At 55.4% G+C, this 14,923-nt stretch overlaps 4 protein-coding genes across 4 annotated transcripts; 1 reads left to right on the forward strand and 3 right to left on the reverse strand.

The window, feature by feature from the left end:
- Positions 1 to 168: 168 nt before the first annotated feature.
- Positions 169 to 4,378, reverse strand: PTSG_12598 (uncharacterized protein; the record flags this gene model as incomplete). The annotated part of the gene is made up of 5 exons (XM_004991248.1): positions 2,976 to 4,378; positions 2,621 to 2,722; positions 2,203 to 2,341; positions 1,057 to 2,178; positions 169 to 805 (listed from the first exon to the last, which is right to left on the reverse strand). Exons 1-5 carry the CDS (start codon positions 4,258 to 4,260, stop codon positions 169 to 171), a joined length of 3,285 nt encoding a protein of 1,094 aa, XP_004991305.1. The 5' UTR covers positions 4,261 to 4,378.
- A 413-nt stretch (positions 4,379 to 4,791) lies between these two features.
- PTSG_07514 (uncharacterized protein) lies at positions 4,792 to 7,435 on the forward strand (the record flags this gene model as incomplete). Its single annotated transcript, XM_004991249.1, has 3 exons — positions 4,792 to 5,366; positions 5,496 to 6,093; positions 6,302 to 7,435. 3 exons carry the CDS (start codon positions 4,792 to 4,794, stop codon positions 7,433 to 7,435), a joined length of 2,307 nt encoding a protein of 768 aa, XP_004991306.1.
- Positions 7,436 to 8,101: 666 nt separating this feature from the next.
- Positions 8,102 to 10,877, reverse strand: PTSG_07515 (uncharacterized protein; the record flags this gene model as incomplete). Its single annotated transcript, XM_004991250.1, has 4 exons — positions 8,102 to 9,968; positions 10,010 to 10,174; positions 10,308 to 10,467; positions 10,697 to 10,877. The coding sequence occupies 4 exons, from the start codon at positions 10,875 to 10,877 to the stop codon at positions 8,102 to 8,104; spliced, it is 2,373 nt and encodes a 790-aa protein (XP_004991307.1).
- Positions 10,878 to 10,957: 80 nt separating this feature from the next.
- On the reverse strand, positions 10,958 to 14,420 carry PTSG_07516 (uncharacterized protein; the record flags this gene model as incomplete). The annotated part of the gene is made up of 10 exons (XM_004991251.1): positions 10,958 to 11,257; positions 11,612 to 11,830; positions 12,169 to 12,260; positions 12,461 to 12,510; positions 12,622 to 12,745; positions 13,022 to 13,139; positions 13,286 to 13,554; positions 13,682 to 13,799; positions 14,033 to 14,107; positions 14,406 to 14,420. The coding sequence occupies 10 exons, from the start codon at positions 14,418 to 14,420 to the stop codon at positions 10,958 to 10,960; spliced, it is 1,380 nt and encodes a 459-aa protein (XP_004991308.1).
- Positions 14,421 to 14,923: the final 503 nt, after the last annotated feature.

The following is a 14,923-nucleotide window of genomic DNA, read 5'->3' on the forward strand; positions in this document are numbered from 1 at the left end:
GAGTGGTAGTTCCGTTCTGTTGTGTGGTTCGGAATCTGTGTTGGTCCTGAACTCCGGGAGGACTATGCCTTGATACCCTTAAGTTCGGCCTTGACACTCCTTCACGACACTTAAGTTCAGGATTTGTATTGTAGTGCTGTCTCACTACACTCTCCCCGCCATCAGGGCTTAACGCTTTGAGGTCTTTGACCTTATGTGTCGAGCGTTGCTCTTCTGAGACCTGCGTTTGAGAGAGCGCTCTTTGGCAGCATCTGCTTTGGCAGTCTGAAGTTGATATTCAGCCAATAAGCGTTTGCATCGTGAGCCAATCATGTCTTTGGCCTGAACGTATGTCGCTTCATATTCCGGATAGCCGAGCCACTTTACTAGGTACTCGAGTCTACCGCGATGCTTTCTGTGGCGCAGGATTCGTTCCATTGCGTACACATCATCGCTGAACCCTTGCAAAGGACCTGGTCGATGCACAGATCGGGTGCCTTTCGTTCTCTTCAGGAACTTGATGTTGATGACATCGTGTATGCGCACTTTCAATGGTGAGAAGTCCACGCGATAATGCGCTGGACCGAGAACGTTCTTAATCTTGAACGGACCATCGTATGGTGGTGTGAGTTTGTTTGAGCGGTACTTCGCATCTTCATTTCGTAATAAGTGTGTGCTAACATACACTTCGTCTCCCTCCCTGAAGGGGGGTTCAATGTGTTCTGATGACGAAGCCTTGTCAAAGTGCTGTTGCAAGTTGGAGGATGCTTCATGCTGTATCTTTGCCAACCGATCCATGAGCTCGTCTGGGAGCACAGGGCTTTGCCTGACAAGCGAGCAGGCAGTCCAATCTGTCTTGGAATAATGCCGTTGCAAACCTCGAAGGGTGCCATCTTCGTGGAGGCGGCGGGTGATGAGTTGATAGCAAACTCAATCGTAGGTAGGTAATCAACCCATGCACTTTGATTCGACTTTGCGTATGAGCGGAGCATATTCCCAACGACTCTGTTGACTCTTTCGGTCTGTCCGTCGGTCTGAGCGTGGGCCGCTGTTGACATTTTCATTTGCACGCTGAACTTGTGCATGACTTTCCTGAACAGAGCTGCGGTGAACCGCGGATCCCTGTCGGAGATGAGGACTTCGGGGAGTCCGTGTAACTTGTACACATGTTGAATGAATAGTGAAATACAACCCTGGGCATCGACAGTGCTGGACGTAGGGGCCAAATGGACCATTTTGGAATACTTGTCTACGAACACGTAGATAGCGTCGTGTCCTTGAGATGTAGTTGGTAGTCCAACCATCAAGTCCATTGTGACTGTGTGCCACGGGTATGGTGCCACCGGCAAGGCTTGGGTGGGGACCTTGAGTCTACGACCACTCTTTGCCGTTGCGCATGTGTGACAAGTGTCAACGTACTCTCGAATCGCACTGTGCATCCCCGGCCAATAGAATTCGCGCGCAGCGCGGGCCTGAGACTTGGAAACACCTTGATGTCCACTGCTCAGCCCATCATGCGCCATGGCCATTACGCTTTTATGGCTGGAAGATGGCACGCAGATGCGGTTCTTGTGATAGAGTAGATCGCCGACACGCTTGTACTGTGGAAAGGACGCGAGGTCGTGAATGACCTTCTCCCAGAAAGGGTCTTTGAGGTAGTCAGACCAGCGGATGTTGACTGTCTCGTCTTCAAGCAGCTCCCTGACCATGCAAGTGCGAGAGAGTGCATCCGCAACGACGTTTTTGTCGCCTGGAATGTACTTGAAAGTAACGTTGAAGTCTGAGAGGAAGAGCGACCATCGCTGAATGCGGGCTTCCTGTATCTTGTTCTGTGCCAACACTCGCTCAAGCGACTTGTGGTCGGTGTAAACAGTGATGGGGCGACCGATACAAAGGTAACGCCAATGTTGCAGAGCTTTGATGACGGCATACAGCTCCTTCTGCCTGATTGGCCAGTTTCGCTCATGCACTGAAAGGGTGCTGGAGTAGAACTCAATGGGGCGACCCTTGTGCTGGAGAACAGCGCCGACTGCTTTGTCGGAGGAGTCTGTAAACAGATCCAGTGGCTCTGTAGGATCAAGGTCGAGCGTGGGACACAACGTGGGCAACTTGGCCATGGTGGCCTTGAGATTGTTGAAGATTCGCGAGTCATCCTGCGTCCAGTTTGACAGTCGCTTCTTCGAGTTTTTCTTTGTGCCACTTGTGTGCCTGAACAATGGTTACACATAGTCGGAGTAATTGCGAATGTATTTCTTGTAGTAGTTTGCAGCGCCAAGAAACTGTCGCAAATCGTGAGCAGTCTTGGGCAGTGGCCAGTGAAGAACTGGGTCGAGTTGTTTCTCAATGGGGCGGTGCCCTTCTTCTGAAAGGGTGTGACCAAGCCATTCCACGGAATTTGTCACGAAATCGCATTTTGCTTTGTTCAAGTGCAAATGATTTTGCTTGAGCGTTTTCAAAACGTCTTCAACAATTTGGAGATGATTATCAATCCCATTTGAAGAGTGAATGAGAATGTCATCCAAGTAACAGGAGACGTTTTCGGAGGGAAGATTTTTCAAAATGTGATCCATGATGCGTTGGTATTGAGCAGGGGCGTTTGCCAGCCTGAAAGGAAGGACCGTGTACTCAAACTGACCCATACCAGGTGCGAAGAATGCTGTCAGCTCACGTGCTTTTGGTTTGAGTCTCACTTGGTGATATGCGGATTTAAGATCAAGTGATGTAAACAGAGAATGTCCAGATGCTTTTGTAATGAGTTCGGACAGCAGGGGCAAAGGGTATCTGTTAGGGATCGTTAATGCATTCAATGCACGGTAGTCCACACACATCCTCAAGTTCTTGTCCTTTTTAACCACAAATAGTACAGGAGAAACCCAAGATGAAGTGGACGGTTGGATCCACCCCTTGTCCAGGAGGTCCTTGACCGTTTCATTTGCGCGAAATCGTGCCACTGTTGAAGTCGAAAACGGGTTGGGCCCGTTGCAGCCAATCCATACCGAGCAGGAGATCCACAGAGAGATCTTTCACTGCTGGCAGGCACATGCTGGTGACATGGCCACACCACTCGATCTTGCCAGTGGCGTAACGATCGGTGGTGCTGGTGCTGCCATCCGCGAGAGCAAGCGTAAGCTTAGCTCCGGGACGTGTCTCAGAAAAGTTGCTGAGTTTACACAATGACCTCTCGGCCCCAGTGTCCACAAGCGCTCGCAGTCTCTTGTTACAGAAGAGCACATTAGTGCTAATCAAAGAGGAGTTGCGAGTGCAAGCGTTCACGGACACAACGGTGACCGGCCTGCCTTCCTCGTCAAATTGCATGTCCTCAACGATGCCAATTTGCTTCACGGACTCAGTGAGCTGCGAAACAGACTCAGCTGGATCAACTCGTGGAAGAGGTCGAGGAGGCGGAGGCGGAGGAACGTGCGAGGCATCATGCAGCTCAGCACCGGCTTGTGTCGGGTTGACACGCACCGTGTTGGTGGCCGTTGGCCCATCCAACTGTTTGCCATTCACGTGACGCCGAGCATGGCAATCACTGACGACATGGTTGGTGCGACCGCACCGACTGCACGGTGGCAGTTTGCGAAGCTGATGCTGTTTGGGACGACGGTTCCTCATGCGAGGCTGGTGCGAGCGCGGCGGTTGTTGTGGTGGAAAGCGCTTGCTACGCTTGAGGTCGGAAGAGGCCGTGTCGTGGCGGCGCTTGCTGCGCACGATGGAGAAGTACCGGTCCACGAGGATGATGGCGTCGTGCAGAGTCTTGGGCTGCTTGTCCGAGATGAAGAGCTGCAGACGCGTGTCGTGGAACCCGGCGAGGTACGTGCACACCACGTGAAGCTCGGGATTGACGTTGGCCAGCAGGCTGCGGGCGCGCTCCGAGTACGCGGCGTGGTCCTCGTCCGTGCGAATCTCCAGGTGGGCGATGTCCATGTGCCGAGACCAATCACATCGGGGGGCGAAGCGAGCCGAGCACGTGTTGAGAAAGACTTGCCAGAGCTTGTCCTTGTCCTCGGTACTCGCCTGCGCCGTGTCGGCATGTTCCTGGCAGAAGTCCAGCGCAATCCGCGAGAAGCTATCGTCGTTCGTCTTCGGGATGGCGTACTTGAGATTGTCCATCGGGTGGGAGCCGTAGAGCTTGCACAAGTTGGCGAACCATTCCAGGTTGTCGAAGGGCTTGTCCACAAGCTTGGCAACAAGGTCCGAGACGCATGGCTTGGCGTCCTCCTGAAGACGAGGAGCGTTGATAGCATTGGCGCTGGAAACCGAAGGAGTAGAGCGGGGCATCGTGACCTGATAAAGGTTGGGAAGTTGGGAGGTATACAGAGAGATATGCGGGTGAGAATCGTAGAACGACAATCGCTACCAAGTGTTGTGATGTGACTGGTCTGTGTGTGTGTGAGAGTGTTTGACTGGGACTTAGAGTAGGGTCTTGCTGTATACTGTGCGGGAGACGTAGTCGCAAGTAAAGAAGACAGGGTAATAGGATAGGGCAATGAGATAAGTGGAGTGATAAGATAAGTGACAACAATCAAGCAAGGAAAGTAGAGACAGGCACAAGGTCAAGAGAGACGAGCAAGGGGGTCGGATCTTGGGTGTTGGTGTCCTCGGTGAGGAGTGGTAGTTCCGTTCTGTTGTGTGGTTCGGAATCTGTGTTGGTCCTGAACTCCGGGAGGACTATGCCTTGATACCCTTAAGTTCGGCCTTGACACTCCTTCACGACACTTAAGTTCAGGATTTGTATTGTAGTGCTGTCTCACTACACTTCATGTGTACGACTTTGGTGGAAGCCGGGCCTATCACGTGATCCACACGCTCATGATGTCGGATCGCTTCGCTGCGTTTGTCGTCTGCGTCGACCTCTCCCAACCAGAAGAGCACGTGAAGGAGCGCGCCAACTACTGGCTGCAGTTCATCTGCACGCGACTGAAGCAGGGCATTGCGGCTGCCACAGCAACAGCAGGCGGCGACGAGACAGAAGACACGAAGCCGCGCGTCGTGATCGTGGGCACCAAGAGGGATCTTGCCCGAAAGATTGGGCTTGTTGAAGCATTTTGGCAGCCCACTTGGAGCGCAGCGATAGTCGCACACCTCAAAAGAACGTATGGCAGCATCGTTGACATCCAAGACAGCCTCATCTCCCTCAACTGTCATGGGCGTGGTGATGTCAGTTTCAACACGCTTCGCGCGCGCCTTGTGCGACACTGGCGGTGGATGAAAGGGCAAGAGGTTCTCGTCCCCAGAGTTGTGGATCGGCTTGCGACAGCCCTCCAGTCAGCCAGGAATGAGAAGCCAACGTGGGTCATCGATTCGCTCTTTCAGTTTGTCCGAACCCACACGCCTGGACTCGACTTGACCTCCTTTGACATGACAATGTTTTCTTCTGCGCTGAGGTAGGCTTGCAAGACTTCGCAGATTTGTCATCCTTGTTGTGCAAACAGTTGACTGACTTGAGGACCAGTGCCAGAATACTCACACACGCCTACACCCTTGCTGTCCCTGCTTCCCACACATGTACACAGGTACTTCCACACACGTGGCGATCTGCTCTGGTATTCCAACACCCCATCCTTGGCGGATTTCGTCTGTGTTGACCCCAACTGGCTGCTTCATGACGTGCTGGGGAGAGCGCTGACGCCGGATGGCGTGCAGCAAGGCTCGATCACAAAAAAAGGCGTTGTGACCTTCACAGACCTGGAAACCGCATTTGATGGCATCGCCGACGCAGATCTCGTCATCAACGTGCTGCAGCACATGCTCCTCTGCTTCGAGCTGCCGCCTTCGAACTATGGCCAACAGCGATTCATGCTACCGAGCCGTGTTGAGGAGGAGGTCGATCTTGCGACCGCCTGGCCTCAAGCTGGTTTCTGGCCTCTCTATGCCGGACGACTGCTGGTGGTCGAGAGCAAGGCACTTGCGCTGCCACCTGGCTTCTTCCCGCACGTGCAGACACTGCTGCACAATTCGTTTGGCACAACCCTTAGGGTGTGGAAGGATGCCTTCTTCTGTGAACACGATGGCGTGCAGTGCCTCGGACTGCTGCGTGGCGATCGACAAGTCGACGTGTGGGTGCGCGCGCCTTCTGGCGCAGAGCACAAGGCCCTGCCATTCATGACAAAGGTCAGTTTGTGAGCGATTGTGTGTGTGTGAGAGAGAGTGTGTGTGTGTGTGTGTGTGTGTGTTGTGTTGTGTGTGTGTGTGTGTGTGTGTGTGTGTGTGTGTGTGTGAGAGAGAGAGCTTGCGTTGTTGTGCCCCATCGCTTGCCAGGGAATGGCCAGTCCATATTTCCCCTCTGCTCGCCCTCATCCCATCCTCTGCTTGATGGTAGGTGCTGTCGGTGCTGCAAGAGGAAGCAACAGGGATTGACCACGTCCACCTCGTCCTCAGCACGAAACACCTGAAGCGCCACGAAAAGTACCCAGCTGCGCACAAGCTTGAGGATCTGACAGGCAAGGACCCAGACGAGCTCGTCACATCCACGCACCACAGGGAAAGCCAGACCCCAGTGTCCGACCGCGTTGGCGATCTGTTGCTGCAGGCGCCCACGCAACCACCACCCATCATGCCGTCTTGGCAATTGCGCGACCACGAATGGCACCACCCTGCTTGGCGGCTTGATGACACCTTTGATGAGCAGCTCCCGTGGAGCGGACCAAGCTCGCATGGCGTGTATTCGGCACCCTTGCCACCAAACACCGACCTCTATCGATGGATTGAGAGTCAGATGGCGCCGGGCCTCACCCTGTCGCGCGTGGAGATGATCAAGTCCACCACAATGCTCGATGCCTTTCACACCGAAATGAAGAAATCGGCGACGCGCCGTGGCGATCCAGACCCTACCAACCCCGTTGCTGCAGACCCTACCAACCCCTTCAACAAGGACTTTGGGGCTGGCGATCCGGAGAAACAAGCCATGCTCGATCGGCTCAAGACGCAGTTTGCAGAAACACCCGACAGCGTGAAGCACGTCAATGTGCTGATTGGTTTCCACGGCTGTGACGAGGCTGTCACCGACGACATCACCGCCGCGGGCACCGCCAACCTCAGTAACCCGAACGACCCTGGCTTCTTCGGCGCTGGCATCTACCTCACACCACAGGCCAATTACGCAGCTGGCTACTCGACACGCCTGCTGACTGGAAACTGGCGCGCACCCAACGCAGATGGCGAGCACGTAATGCTCCTGTGCGCTGCCAGCGTCGGCCTCGCATACCCGATCACCAGAAGCAAGGACTACGCATCGTCTGGGGGAAACAAGTGCAAGAAGTTCTGGGGCAAGAAGCTGAAGAACGGCTGCGACACCCATTATGCTCAAGTGACGAAACGCATGAGCTATCAATCCACCGACACGCCTGCCACCTTTGACTTCGAGGAGTATGTGGTCTCACAAGAGGCGCAGGTTTTGCCATTCGCCAAGGTGTGTGTCAAGGTGGACAAAACAGCACTCGCAGCGCAACTCTAGCCACATGTGTGCGCGTGTGTATGTGTGTGTGTGTGCCTGTCTGTGTGTCTGTCTGTCTGTCCGCCCGTCTGTCTGTTCATCTGCCCGTCCGCCCGTCTATCTGTCCATCCTCCGTCTGTCTGTCGACCTGCCCGTCTTTTCCTTTCCTTACACCGTTCCCCCCTCCTTTGTTGTGTGGTGACACCGTTGCCCTTTGTGTTTCAGGGCCTTTCACATTGGCACTTTGCTCTTCTGTTCGTAGCATCGTTCTTTGAGACTCTTACTCCTTCACCCAAACCCTGCGCCACTTCACAACACCCTCTTCTTCGTGCCACCGATGCTGCTTCTCTTCATTTGCCAACTACACAAGCACAAAACCAATGCGGCTCACAACACTCAGGCACTACTACACACTGCACTCAGGCAACAGACATGGCAAATACATTAGCAGCAAGTAACAGCGACCCCAGCATCACTTTGCGCTGTGAACCTTGACAAGTTCAACTCACGCATTTACTCAAGAGGGTGGACAGTGCGACAAGTGGATGCGCAACACGAATCAAAGGAATGGAGAGCGACATCAAAACGACACACGAAGCAGAAGCGCAACGCCAGCTCCCCTATCGAAGCCAGAGAAGCCACAAGCAGCAACCGTCCCCTCAACCTCACGCACGACCAACTTCCCGTTCACATCAACCACTCAAGTAAACCCCATTCCCTGCACCGGCTCTTCTTGACCGCGTGCAGCACGCCCTGCCACTGCACGCTGCCACCGTCACGGCCGACGCCGCTGCCCTTGGGCACGAGCACGTGCAGCCACATGGGGAAGCGTCGCGCATCCATCTGCTCCTCCTGCGTCAGCCATGCGTCCTGCTCCCGCAAGACGCGTGCGCGCAGCAGCTGGAACTCAATGTCTGCGCGGTCCTGGATGCGCTCGTACAAGTCCGACATGAGCGCAATCAGCAGGTTCAGCAGCACGACGGGGACCAACACCATGGAGATGACAAACAGGATGCGCAGCAGCGCCACGTAGTCGCCGTCAAAGGTGTCCAGCTCAAAGTCTGCCAGCAACAGCATGTTGAACATAAGCAGCAGCCCATTGGCTGGGTCGCCCAGTCCTTCAACCAGCAGCGTGGTATCATCACGCAGCAACAGCCGGAACGACGTCCACCCGGCCACGATGCTGATACCAAGCACCAACAGGAAGTAGCGCATGTCGAAGCAGATGGCCAGGATCATGCGCACCAGCGGGCCAGTCGACTGGAACGGCTGCAGGTAGTACAACAGCCCGTACCACCGCAGATACACCGCAAGCGCCAAGAACGCGCGCGCGTGCTGCCACCCAGCAAAGTACGCGCCCAGCACCACAAACACCAACACCACATTCGTCACGTCCAGCCAGTTCCACAAGTCGAGCCAGTAGCCGTGCACCAACCGTGACTGCCGCACCTCCTGCAGCATGTCCACTCCAGCCAGCACGCCCAGCACCACCATGATCACCACTGACACGACATCGCTGCCGTTGTTGCTGTTGCTGCTGTTGTCGGCTGCACCCAGCAGCTGGGCCACGTCCTTGCCACTGGTGTTGAAGACGAAGGTGAGGGCGGTGATGAGCGCCACAGAGAGCATGTACCACGCCGCCTCCCACAGGAACAGGCGCTGCCCGCTCGTCTGCCACTTGTACTGAATGACGGCGCGAACAATGAAGCTGCCAAACAGCTCAGCATCGCCCGTGTCCACCAGCGTCTCAAGCAGGCTGGGGCCGTCATTCACAAACCCAGCAGCACGCGGCAACGGCACCACGCGCGCCTCCACCAGGGAAGCCGCTGAGTTGGCGTCTTGAAGCTTGGCCAGCTCACCAGACTCACGCATGTCGGCCCATAGGTTGCGGTTGATGCTGAGGGTGTTCGCGCCCGTGACGATCATGCGTGACGACGGCAACTGGACCTCTGCCGGAGCGTCCACACGCGTCCGCACGAGGCCGAGGCTGTCCAGGAAGGCAGAGGCGATGGAGGGGAAGTGCTTGGTGAACAAGGTCACGTCGGCCGTGAAGGCAGGGCCGAGCCTGGGAATGTTGAGGAATGGCTTGCTCAGCATGCGTCCGGCGTCGCCTCTGGTCTCTGTGCTGCGTGCTGTTGCGACAAAGAAGTTGACGATGGTCTGGACGTTGACGTCCTTGGATCGCATGGTGGCGGTGGTGAGCATGGATGGCTGCTCAACAAAGTCCACACACACCACACCTTCCATCATCTTCTTTGCCATGTCAAGATGCTTGGCAGATGATGTCAGGTACGGCAATGCAGTGACATCGTAGTCAGCAAGCTTGTGCGCATCTGCGGGAGGTGTTGCTGGTGGAACAACAACAGGCACAATGGCGTCGGGGCGGCATCTGGGGTCTGTTGTTGGGCGGAAATGGCACAGGTCAAACTGCTCTGTGGGGATCATGGCGCGGTTCAGGGTCGGTCCCAGCGCCCACAGGGCAACCCTGCCTCGTGAAACGCTGCTTGAAACAGTGAGCAGGCGCTGGTGATCGCACATGACCATGTCATCTGCTCTGTCATTGCGATGCAGTATGGTGGTGTGCTGTAGTCGCACTTGATCACGCTCTCAACAGAGTTGACGAACAAGATGCTGCTGCGACGGGCAAAGACGCCGAACTTGACCGGAACGTTTCTGCTCACTTTGAGCTTGCTGAGGACCTTGTGGTTGGCGACGTCACACACAAACATATAACCTCGCGCAGTGCCGATCGCCAGCAGGCTGTCATCAGTTGGTGGGTGGCCATGGTGGTGACGATCATGTTGGTGTTCGGCTCTGCCTCGTCCACAAACAAGTCATCCAACACCGCCACACGCGTCAGCGCACTGCTCACACCACTACTGCTGCCGCTCACTTGCTGCTGCTCCTGTTGTTGCTGCTGCTGCTGCTGGTCATGCTTCGGTGTTCAATGAGGTAGAAGTGCACTGTGTTTCCGTATGCGAAGGCAAACTTGTTGCTGCTGTCCGCAAGCGCTGCAATGCGCGGGACACGAACGCCCGTGACCTCTTTGGGTTCTGCCAACGTCGCACGATCAACACAAAGGGGCGTGTCGTTGTTGTTGCTGCTATTGTCGTTGTTGGAGCCATTGTTTCTGTCCCTTCATGTTGTGTTGTTGCTGATCGTGTGATATGAGGGTGCTGAGATCCCACACGCGCAAGTCGGTGGAGGTGGACGCAGTCACCAGGAAGCGGCCATCAGGGATGACGCGCAACGCATCCACGGCAGTGCGCTAAGGCTCCTTACTCGCCGGTTCCGCCTCTACTTCTCTCGCTGCTTCTCCGTCCGCGTCTTGCACCACCTCTTTGTCATTACCGACAGCATCTGTCCTCCACTCTGCAAGTAGGGTCGATGGCTGACCAAGCTGCCACACGGAGATGACACCCGCCTTGTTGTCCGCGATGTACAGAGTGGGCGTGACTGCCATGCAGCGCGTGTGTTCGGAGGTGGACGGCACGGCACGACCGCCATGCACTTGAGGTCTGGCACGCGGTGCAGCTTGCACTCCTAGGGCTCCTTCTGCCACCTCTCGATGACGCCACCGGACGTGGCGGCGCATGCAAGCTCAGCGCCAGGGAAAGGATTCTCGTAGATGACTGTGCGTTCAGCCTCATGTGCACCGAGGCCGTAGATGTACACGCGGGAATAAGAGGGGCCGATGAGGTGCTTGCCGTCCTTGGTCCACACCATGTCGGTTGCTGTGACGGGCATGCGCTGCTTGCACTCCAGTGTGTGCATGTCCCAAACAAAGGACTCAGCGACCAGCAGGCTGCCATCGGGGCTGAGGCTGGCGTATGAGTAGCCGCCCTGCTCAGAAGAAGCAGAAGGACAGCTGCCAGCAGCTTGAGAGAGACGAGGGTAGGAGTGCGTGTCTGATGTGCAGAAGATTCTGGGAAGACTGGTGCTGAAATGGATATGCGGTGTTTGTTCGTGTTTCGTGTTGAGAGGGAAGTGTTGTTGGATGGATGAGTAGCTGTACTGAAGTGTGTCGATGGTGTGAACCAAAGAACTGAACCAGCGCACGCAACGTGGACGGAACACGAAAGAAAGGTCAAAGCACCAACGGAAGAGAAAGGAACAACTGTTGCAGGGGGAAGAGCAGCAGCTTGAGGATGTACGTGTCGCGCGCACACACACACATAGACACACGCATGCACACACGTCGCCATCCTCGTTTGTCAGGGCGACGTCGTCAAACACAAGCAGCTTCTTCTTCTTGGTGTCCAGGCCTGCCTCCTGTGCCAGGCGCTTGATGCTCTTGCTGGTTGGCGTGTCGTCCTGCCTCGTAATCTCGGGCATCTTGCCAGAGCTGTTTGCCTTGCGGCGCGCCTGGATGAGGGCGTTCACCTGCGCCCACCAGCCTTCATCATCTGGCACATTCTGTGTGTGTGTGTGTGTGTGCGTGCGTGTGTGCGTGCGTGTGTGCGTGCGTGCGTGCGTGTGTGTGTGTGTGTGTGTGTGTGTGTGTGTGTGTGTGTGTGTGTGTGTGTGTGTGTGTGTGTGTGTGTGTGTGTGTGTGTGTGTGTGTGTGTGTGTGTGTGTGTGTGTGTTTGTGTGTGTGTTTGTGAGGATTCACAAGTGGGTGCGGTTGAGACTCACAGCAACTGCTGCCAACTCACACACTCAAACACACACACACACTCAAACACACACACACACACACACACACACATTCACACACTCTCCCCCTTCTTCATGGCACCGCGTTGGACACGTACGACGGGGATGTCGATTGGCGGGAGCTTGGAGTAGTCAACGACAGGCTTGACAGGGTACACCTTGCGCTTGTTGATGAACCACGCCGCAACATCTGTCCACAAAACAAAGCACGACGTGCGCAAGGATGAGGAACGGCATCAATTTGTGTGTGTGTGTGTGTGCGCGTGTGTGCATGTGTATGTGGGTGGGTGTGTGCATGTGTATGTGTGTGTGTGTGTGTCGAGTCACAAGCGTCGTAGCCATTCAATGGTGCGAAAAGCTCCAAGCAAAGCCCATGCCATCGCGGCTCACCGCTTGGTGTGGAGCTTGTTCTCTTCGCTTGGATACTTGGTCCGGTGCACCTGACCATCATCGCAGATGAGGCAGAGACGTCAGCATAATCAAAACTATACACGCAGCCATCACCACCCGACCCCAAGCAACCGCCATCACCATCTACCCCCCAAGCAAACAAGTCGCCCCACAGCCAGCCCACCTTGAAGACACATGCGTAGAGGTTGGCGGCGGCAATCAGAAACTCCTTGTGCAACGGATTCTGCGGATCAAACTCGAGCGCCTCGGGGAAGATCTTGTGGCCTTTATGGGCAGCACACGCGAGGGGCGAGGGGCGAGGGGCGAGGGGCGAGGGGCGAGGCAAACACGCGATCAGTTGCGGTGTGGATGGTGCTGCCAGAGCGAACACAAACAAACAAACAAACAAACACACACACACACACACACAAACAAACACACGCACGCACGCACATATTCAGACACAGACACAGACACACACACACACACACACACACACACACACACACACACACACACACACACACACACACGCGCGCGCGCGCGCGCGCGAGCTCTCACCTGACCAGAAGGGCTCTCCACTCTTGGTCTTTGCGCCTGCGGGGAAGGTGGCGATGAGTTGCAGAATGACATCGCGGAAAAACGCGTGGAAGTCGCGCCACGCCAGCGACACACACGTCTACATCGTCGGCTTCTCTTGCAGCTGAGAGATAACACGCGCCAGCTGTAGTGGTGGTGGTGGTGGGGGTGGTGGTACGGTGATGTTAACCCTCATAAGCAGGAAAGGGCGTGTCATCACAAGCTCCACCACACATCCACCACCACAATCATCACCTTCGCCAACACCAGCACCTGTGCGGCGAGGTCCTTGATGGCCTTGAGCGTGTCCACGCCGCGTTCGAGGGCGCCAATCCGCTCGTGCTGCTCAAACTTCGTCTCCAGCCCCGAGATGAACCCCTCAGGGTTCTCCAGGAACTGCTGCAGCTGCGACGCAGGGCTCACAAACAGGTCCGTGAACTTGGCCCGCGCCCACTCGATGCAGTGGTCGATGAGGTGCGGGAAGTTGCGCAGCGTGCACATGGGAATGCCGCCACCTGAGAACAGGAAAGAAGAGGGCGAAAAAAGATGTTGAGTGGCGGTGAGACGATGTGTTCGGACAGGGTGGAATCGAAAGTGCAAGCTACACAAATGCACACACGCACGTGTACACAGCACACATACCTGCTTCTGCGTCGCCGCCGTCGCTGAATGAGTTGGTGGTGTGCGGCACAATGACGTCGACTTTGGCGCCCGTGCCCATCGTCCCGCTCTCCAGCAGCGGCTTCTCGTACAGCACACACTTGCTGTCAACAGGTTGTTTGTGTGTGTGTGTGATATTGAGGGTGGTTCGTGTGTATAGATCAAGATAGTAGGTGAGTGTGCATACAGTCGAGTTGAAATCTCATCACTCGACGTGTTGTCTGCCTGTCTGCACACAACACAACACACACACACACACACACACACACACACACACACACACACACACACACACACACACACACACACACACACAAAATCGTCTTGACCTACGTTGAAGTTGAAGAACTGGCGGATGGGCCTGCAGCGGCCGCTGATCTTGACGAGCTCCTGCGCAACAACGCCTTCCTTGTACACGCGGACATCGATGATGGGAACGGTGATGGTGATAACAGTGAGGGTAAGGGGGAGGGGAGTGAAGGCGAGGTCTGAGGTTCAGCATGCGCAGTGCATCATCATGTTCAATACACCATGGCACCATCAAACATAATACACCAATCCCGCTGAAAAACACGCGGGGTTACGCACACGCTTACACAGCACACACACGCACATACACGAGCACGTACTGACCTCAGGGCAGCTGGTGTAACAGGGGAAGATTATGATGCTCTCAACTGGCATCCCCTTGGTGTCTGCATCTCACCATGCCGCAGTGCATGGCCTGGTCAATCGAGGTTGTGTTTGTGAGTGTGTGTGTGTGTGTGTGTGTGTGTGTGTGTGTGTGAGTGAGTGAGTGAGTGAGTGAGTGAGTGAGTGAGTGAGTGAGTGTGTGTGTGTGTGTGTGAGGCACATTGCTATGGGTGGGTGAACGCTGTGCCTTGGCTGTGACAACCCGAGCCTGTGATGTTGACTGTGATGGTGCGGTTCACAATGTCTGTTGACGAAACAACTCATCAAAGCACACACACACACACACATACGCGTGTGGAAGAACAAACAAACCTATGTGGTGCTGGTGTTGGCATTTCTTTCTTTGGTTGCTGTCTGCAGTGGTGCGGAAGATAACGGGCAGGAAAGCAACCACCACAGCAACCAACCAAAGAACACACAGAAGCTGGTTGTAGAAAAGTGGTGGGAGTTTTGATGCACTTTTCGTTTGTGGAAGGACAGCAGATACAGGCAAGAAGGCAGGTCCACACACACACACACACACACACACAC

Source organism: Salpingoeca rosetta, assembly GCF_000188695.1.
Source record: "Salpingoeca rosetta unplaced genomic scaffold supercont1.20, whole genome shotgun sequence".
Lineage (NCBI taxonomy): Eukaryota > Choanoflagellata > Craspedida > Salpingoecidae > Salpingoeca > Salpingoeca rosetta.